Source organism: Vigna unguiculata, chromosome 3 (assembly GCF_004118075.2).
Source record: "Vigna unguiculata cultivar IT97K-499-35 chromosome 3, ASM411807v1, whole genome shotgun sequence".
Lineage (NCBI taxonomy): Eukaryota > Viridiplantae > Streptophyta > Magnoliopsida > Fabales > Fabaceae > Vigna > Vigna unguiculata.
The window spans coordinates 20,911,402-20,919,827 of NC_040281.1; the positions used below are offsets into that span (position 1 = coordinate 20,911,402).

The 8,426-nt window shown below is 29.1% G+C and overlaps 1 protein-coding gene across 1 annotated transcript; it reads right to left on the bottom strand.

Annotated features, from left to right (window-relative positions):
- Positions 1-6,607: 6,607 nt before the first annotated feature.
- On the bottom strand, positions 6,608-7,390 carry LOC114176779 (60S ribosomal protein L38-like). The gene is made up of 3 exons (XM_028061940.1): positions 7,211-7,390; positions 6,925-7,108; positions 6,608-6,833 (listed from the first exon to the last, which is right to left on the bottom strand). The coding sequence occupies exons 1-3, from the start codon at positions 7,301-7,303 to the stop codon at positions 6,811-6,813; spliced, it is 300 nt and encodes a 99-aa protein (XP_027917741.1). The 5' UTR covers positions 7,304-7,390; the 3' UTR covers positions 6,608-6,810.
- Positions 7,391-8,426: the final 1,036 nt, after the last annotated feature.

Genomic DNA, 8,426 nt, shown 5'->3' on the forward strand with positions numbered 1-8,426 from the left:
GCATGAGCAAGTTAACATTGGAACAAACATACATACATACATATAATTTATCACGCAACATTAGTCATGCATATATCCACCATTTGTATACATACATATTTTAGTTTTTTTTTCTTAATTAATTTTTTAAATCTAAAATTATTTTTTTTTCTTTTTTTAAAATTCTTTTAAAACAATTTTATTTCACTTGTTATTTATTTAGCACATTTTTAGATTTTTTGGAAACAAATTTTATTTATCCAAACGAAATAAGGTGTTGATAGTTGGCATTTTTTTTACAGTTATGGTCATTAAAGGGGGGTCCTTATGTAAGGAATAGAGGGGAACGTGTTGAAATCCTGACTTAATAATAATAAACAAAGTGTTGAAATATTGATAGGGTATTGAAACTCTAACTCAAAAAGCTAGAGAAGCAAGGTTTAGCAACCTCGACAAGGTGTGAAAACTTTGATATAAAACAAGGAAAAACAAGGTGTGAAAACCATGATAAGGTGTGGAAACCTTGACAAGGTGTGAAAACCTTCATTTGAAAGATGAGAAGTAAGGTGTGGAAACCTTGACTTAAAGTAGGAGAAAGAAGGTATGGAAACCTTGATTTAAAGTAGAAGGTGCAAGGTGTAGAAACCTTGAAAAGGTGCGAAAACATTGACTTAAAGCAAGGGAATAAAGGTGTAGAAACCTTAGCATGGTGTAGAAACCTTGACTTAAAGCAAAAGGAGCAAGGTATGGAAACATGGCTTGGTGTGGAAACCTTGACTTAAAGCATCAAGAGCAAAGTGTAGAAACATTGGCAAAGTATGAAAACCTTGACTTAAAAACGGGAAAACAATGATGATCAAATTTGTATATATGATTATTTTAAATTTTTCTTTTAGAAAAAAAGGTTTACCCTTATGCATAAACATGATTAACGATTGTGTTGACATACATTATGATATTTTTTGTTATGATTTTCTGAACATTGATATAACATTTGCATGATTAAAGATTATGCTCACACAAATATGGATGTATGAAAATTTTGTTTTTGATTTTTTCACGACACCAAGTGTCGAAACTTTAGTATCAAGATTAGAGTGTTGTAATCTTGATATGCATGAGTGCATGGATGCGTGGAGAAGCTCAATTTTTTTCTTCATTTTGTTTGTCTTTTTTTTAGTCTAGAGAAACTAGGTTTTGGTGGTCAATACAGAACTAGTCTTAGAGGTCAATATGAAATTGGGCTGTGAGGGGTTTAAGGAGCAAGTATGAGTTGGGCTTTGAGAGACCAATATGAACTAAGCTTAGGGCCAGTATGAAGTTGGACTTAGGGGTAGGAAACAAATCAATAATTTGAAATTGACCAAACATTTATTCATGAAGTTGGGGTAATGGATGCATGTATGTATGCTTTGGTATGAACATATGCATGGTTCATAAAATGCCTTATGTGTTGTTTTTTTCATTTTTTCTTCGAAAAAATATTTTTTTGCATGATTTGAAAATTTTAACTTATTTCCTATTTTATTGTAATTTTAAATTAACGAAAATTTTTTTCTTTGACACCCATTTTTTTATTTTGCATTTTTAGATCAATTCTTTAGTCTGATTGATTTATTTAAAATGTTTCATTTTATGTATTATTTGAATGTCATGCATGAAATTGTAAAGGATCTTGGAAGGATTTGGATTTTAGCATTGGATGGCTAATGGGGAATAACTAGGTTGACTAGGGAGTTACTCCAATTTGAGAATGTTGATTGGACACAGGGCAAAAAATATATTTTGACTTGCCCTAGTTATTGATAACATGAAAAAGCTGAAAATTGAAAACTTGCCCTAATGTGAGAGTTTAGATTGGTATAATATGTGTTTATCTTGTCTCAATTATTGATTACATGAAGAGGTTGAAAAAATTATAAGAGTTCAATAGTTGCCCCTTTGTGAGTTTATTAGACAAGTTGAGAAATTACCTTATTTGGGGATTAAAATGGGATGTCTGCATGGCAAATGAAGTAATTGCCTCATTTAGAGTTTTAAAGTGAGAAACATGGACTCTGGTACAAAAAAAAAAAATTGGTTAGAGTTTAAGTTCAAAATGGAGGAACATGTAGGAAGTCCATGAAGCAAGAAAGAATGGAAAGAGATTCCTCACAAATTGATCATGCTAATCTTGGAGCTTTGAAAACGTGTCATCAAAAAAGAAAGTGTCCAGTATTTAAAAGCAAGTCTCAATACACATTTTACTCATTTTTTCCTTTTCCTCTCTATGGTTTTTTTTTAAATTTCAACTCTTTATTTTTTTATGACAAACTTGCTAGCATGTCAAAAAAAAATTCCTATGATTTAAAACTTTTGAAAAATAATAACAATCAATCTTTGATTAGTGTTGACTTTATTAGGCATGAGTATGAAAGAAGTTGATTGTAAAGGTCCAAAAAAAATGATGTGATGATTATTCTGAAACAAGTGCCTTTGAATAATAGTGAACCCAAAATTTATTTGACTTATTTCTATACACGTTTGAATTGCTTTTTCTATTTTGATTTCTAAGCTTTTCTCTCTCTCTGTTTTCTTTTTTTTTTGTTATTTTCTTGACATAACCAAATCATTTTTTTTGTTTTTTCACACCTTTGTTGAGTTTTTTAAATTTAATTGAACCACCAACTGGACAAATTAGCTGCAAAAATTATATTATCCCTTTATATGAGGATGAACCTTATGATAATTTTGAAAGAAATTTTCATTTTACTTTTTAAAGCTCAAAATGGGTAGTAAAAGATGATTACTTTTATTTTTATTGTATAAAGAAATATGGTCACACATATCTCAAATCAAGATTGATTCATGTTTTCACAAGTTAACCTTTGTTAGTTTTGTTGTTTTTAGCTTTCTTTGTATTATTTTTTTTTTGTCTTATTTTTGCCTAAACTGTTCTTTTGAATTTTCAGTCTTGTAAAATTTTCTATTTTGTTTTCGTTCATTTGTTTCTTTTGATTTCTTTTTTTTTCAAAGACTTGGCAATTGACAATCATTCAAAGACACATGTCTCTTCCATGATGATCCCCCATGAAAAATGAATGTAATGTTTATGATAGAAAGGTGATGGAAAATAGAATGGGTTTCAACAATTTCATATATGCAAATTAGATAAATAATTCTAAAGCATAAATATCAAACATTATTTTTATTTATTGATCAAATACTAACATGAAATGCCTTCGACACATCATAAAAAGTTAACATAATTGGGTTAAAAGAACTATATTCATTCATTTTTAAAGTTTAGAGACCAAAATGTATCAAAGTTTTGAACAAGGACGAATTCTAATTTCGAGTCAAAGTTCAGGGACTAAAATAATACTTAACATTTTTTTTTCTCACCTTGTATAAGAACAATTCCAAGAATTTAGTAATGAAAAGAATGGAAAGTAATTAAATTTGAATTTATTGTGGTATAATTCCATTTTGTTTTTCAAAATTTTATATAGATGCATGTTATTATGAAAGGTAGGATGATGATACCAAATGTTACAATGAATTATGCATATGCAAATGTATTATGAAAATGAGCATGAGAGTGCATGTTATGCTTTATGCAAGATGACATATGGATGCATGTTATGTATTTGAAACTATATGTGGAACCATGAATGAAGACAAAATGTGAATGTAGTGCATGTTTGTGCCTCTGAGGAAACTTATTCCCATGATATGTTGATGTGAATGTAATTAAAGAAACACCAAGCATGTTATGCAATTGATTGACAAAGCTAAATGAGATATAATGCATGCATGCGCCTCAAGAGGCGTTTATTCACATGAAAGTGCTGATAAAGCGCCTCAAGAGGCGTTTATTCACATGAAAGTGCTGATAAAGAATGAAATGTGTTTATTAATATGTACAAGAAAATATGAGGGGTAATGGATCTTGAAGTCTTCCTTTTTCGCCTTAGCATAGGTTCAAAACATTTTCCATAACTGTTGGGAGCCAACAAGATGTGGGAGTACTAATGAAGTAAACATACTTTAGTTGAGGTTCTCAAAATGACTAGTTGAGAAGTAATTTACCATGGCTCTACTAAACAAATATTAGCTCTACTAAACAAATACCTCTAACTCTATGTTACTAAGACTTTGGTATAAGGTCTTTGTAATGTTATGCACAAAGTGTGTATTTGCGAAGGGAGAATTATGCCAAAAGGATATTGTTTTTCTAAATTTTTATTTTTTTAAGAAAAATAATAAAAGATTGTACAATAGAAACAATATGTTTTTTTTTACCCTACAAGAATTTAGTCTCGCTCCAACATATACATATTTTATTCGTAATAAAAAGATTACAATGAAAAATCTAAATTTATGTAGTTCTAAAAAACTCTTTGGAAAATTTTTAATTTCTTTTCTAGGAACCATATGTATTTCTATTTATAATGAAAAATCAAGAATTACATAATTTTTAAAAGAAAACATAGTTCGAATGTTGATTTGATTTGTTTAATTTTGAAATTTTTTATAAGTTAGAATTATTTGAAAATAAGTATATTACAATCTAAGATATTGTACAAACATAAAAAAGAATGTTATGTATTAATAGTATTGGATTGATTTGATATAATTACTCATATGATTGATTTGTTAGAATTACTCAAATAATTAATTACTCTTATTTTGAGATTTAAATATTTGTATTAACTATTTAATTTATATCATTTATGGATTATATTTTGTATCTACAAATAGAAGTATTCTCACACTGAAAATTTGCTCTTCATTCTCTCTTCTTCCTTCTATTCATGATGCTCCAACCAACTATTTAAGTCTTAATGAGAGCATTTAGTCTCTAAGGACAATTTTCTATGTTTTAATCCAGACTCTTTCTAATTTTTTTTTCATTTATAACGTTATCTTATATTTGAAATTGTGATAAGAACGATTTGACTTTTATTATTATTTTTATTATGATGATTGTTATTATTGATATTTTTATTTTTATTTTAGGTACTAATTCTAAACATGTCAAACATTGTAAAATTTGTATTTGTGGTCTTTTGATATTACCAAAAAATTACTTATATTGAATATTAAATGTTAAAAATCATTTAGATACAATAAATCTTGATAATACCAATAAAAACATAAATAAAACATTTAAACAATTAATTTGTGCATACAACAACAACATTGTAAAAAGATATTTCATAAATATTCTAAATTTATTTCATGTGTTCTTGTGACTTAACAAAAGAATGTCCATTGATCGTCATAATGATCATGAATGTTGTGATAAAAAAAAAATTCAAGTAAACATTTTATCACTAGAAGTGAAACAATAATGTAAAAAGTGAAAAAAAAATAATGTCAAATAAGATAAAAGTATATATTATTATTTCAATAATAAATATGGGATATCATTAGGAACAAGGAAAAAAATGAAATACAAAGTATAGTAAATAAACAATAGAGAATGTAAGTCCTAAAATAAAACAAAAGGGGAATAAGGGGTTAGAGGAATGAACGTGTATGGTGGAAGGAGTAAACTGTGATCCAGCCCAAACAAAATAATAATGGTGTCGAGGTGCGGAATTAACAAATATGTGAATGCATGAAGTCAAATAACAAAATAAAGGGACAGCATAAGATAACCCAAAACATGACATTGGGGGTGACAAGGAAAAATTGGGGTGCACAAAGGAAAGATGTCCCATCCCACACTCCTCCACCTTCTTCATTCACTCGCGCGGGGCTAACTCTCCGTCCCGAAATCCAAACCAAGGCGTCGCCGGCAATTCCCATTCATCTTCCTAAACAGTTATTTCATCCCTTTTTATTTTTAGATTTTTCTAAAAACAAGTTTTATTTACTTGAGTGTTCAATGAATAACAAAATAAAAACAATAAATCAAATAAAAGAAAGAAAAACTTTAAATGCATGTATTTTTAATAAATTTTAAAAATATATTAAAAAATTGAGACTTAAATATTGACTTGTTTGAAAAAAGTAATAATTAAAGCATGTACAGTCCGATAAAATCTTAACAAATATAATTGTAATTTACTCAAAAAATATAATGATAATGTCAATTAAAAAGATATTCTTGTAAGGCTTCAAAAGCAGTAGACTTAAACAATGCTTACTGTATTCTTATGGAAACCAGGGTACTCACTTGAGCCCCCCCGGCTATATTAGAACATTTTTTTTCTTAAACTAACCTTATCCAACTTTATAATGTATCTTGATGCCAAATTAGTGGTTCAAACTCCGATCCACCGGATCAACCATCAACCATGACATGAGTTTGAACCACAAAAATGTCTACAATACCATTCTATAATTTTAGTTCACCACAAATCATTTGAAATTAATTATTATTCTTAAAAACCTCTTAGAAACTACTAAAATTAACTATATAATGTAAAAGTTAAAACCAAATATGTACGTCTGTAGCATTTCAAAGCTAAGAGAACTAAAACAATCACCCTGAGTGTACCATTGCATAGCGAACAACTATCAATCTAAGAAATCATTATACAAAGTGTCCAATACCACACAATGACAATAACAGGCGAATTAACTCGATTTTCCTTAATAAAAAATTAGTATGATTCTTTAAGCCAAACAAATAGTGTAAGCAAAATAACCAATATAAACCACAGATTTAATTTACGGGTAATTCAATTGAATTGTGCTGAAAATACCAAAATTCCACAATTCACAGCAAAAATTAAAGCAACCAAGTCCTCGTAACAATTACCAGAATACAAAACCAAGCTACAAATCCAGAACACGAAGGGACCAAAACAGATATTAATGCCGCCGCACTGAGTACCTTTACAGGTCTTGAACACTCAAACCTGGAAATTACATATAATTTTCACATTCACAATCACAATTCCAAAATATTGAATAAAATAAAGCATGGTTAATCGATTGTGTGTAACTAACCAGGAGGAAGAGATTGCTTCAATTTATCGGCTTTCTCAGGATCAAAGACACAAAGCGTGTACAAATACTTGGAACATCGAACCTTGAACTTAACCACATCTCTGCTTCTCTTGATTTTCACCGACCTCGCATCCTTCCTCCGCGCCGTCAGAAGGAAATCCTTAATCTCGTGGATCTGCTTAGGCTGTAATGTCACGCCAGGTCAACACAAACAACATTATTCATCGGATTTCACATGAATAAACATTCTACAGAGCAGAGAACAAGAAAACGAAATTGCAATTACCATTGTGACTTGCGTTTTGAGAGTGCCGACGGCCGAAGAAACACAGTTATTTGGGCGCCTCTTCAATAAGTAGAGGTCGGGGTCGCAATTCATTCCACTTAGGTAAACCCTAGAATATCAATCCTCGGGATTGCACTGGACCCCAAGCCCAAACCATTCTGCCACTATAACAATGGCCCAAATGTGATAATCCATTTTTTTAATCAAACTATGGAAAATAAAAGTGCGTCCACACTGCACAACTATTTTTTCAGGACTATTTCTGTACTTTTTTACTCCCACAAAATATAAAAAATGTTCCTAATATATTTTCTAAACTAAATCATTTAAAAAGATTTTGATTATAAATTGCATATAATTTCAATTTACACATTTTTGAATTACATAAAGTGGGATACTTTTACTTACAGAATGTGACTATTTTAAATTACATATTTATAAATAGTTTTTTATTGTATAATTTGAAAAATCCGTGAATTACATATTTTGGAATCAAATTGAATCAAGCGGTGTGATAGAAATATGTTAGTTATTTTTTATATTAAGAAAGGGATAATTTTAATCAAAAGTGATGATAGTTAAAGAAGTTTTAATTATTAAATTTATAAATTTGTGCTTCTTAATTAATTAATATTTCTTTCAATAACATAAAATCAGTTAAAACATGTCCTTTATTAGTTGTAGAAAATTTTACAAATTTTGTAACCAGTTTGTAAATTTTTTTTTCATTAGTTATAGATTTTACATTTCATCTCAAAATATTTACTTTTATTTATTATTTATATAGACACTTTAATTAATTTATAATATTTTTTATTTATTAACTTTTATACATTTTTCAGTATATTATATGGACGATAGTATAAAAACGTGTGAAGGCAAACGAGGTAATACTGTAACGTCTCATTTAATAGATAAATCTAATTAAATAAAGCATCGCATAGTTTATAATATCCGAAGGGGCATGACACTTAAAGTGTAAGGATCTTTTACAGTCATCCAAATATACCCAAAAAGAGAACTAAGGCACACCACAATGCCATTGACAAAACAGAATGTGAAAGTTTGACAGTTGATCAAATACATAGGCAACAGTGCCCACAAAGAGTACTTGAAGGAACGGGATCCGACCATAGCCTGGCTACACTGTAGAGTTTCTATCACCTTGATGACCACTAGGGATTTCCACATCTGCTCACATCAATAAATTGATGAT

Bases quoted from the DNA above. Each gene is read 5' to 3' on its own strand.
- LOC114176779 (XM_028061940.1), bottom strand. From the start codon at position 7,303: ATGAATTGCGACCCCGACCTCTACTTATTGAAGAGGCGCCCAAATAAC. The intron at 7,109-7,210 runs GTAATTGCAATT...GTGACATTACAG, and splicing joins TCAAAACGCAAGTCACAATG to CCTAAGCAGATCCACGAGAT. The intron at 6,834-6,924 runs GTTAGTTACACA...TGTAATTTCCAG, and splicing joins GAAGCAATCTCTTCCTCCTG to GTTTGAGTGTTCAAGACCTG.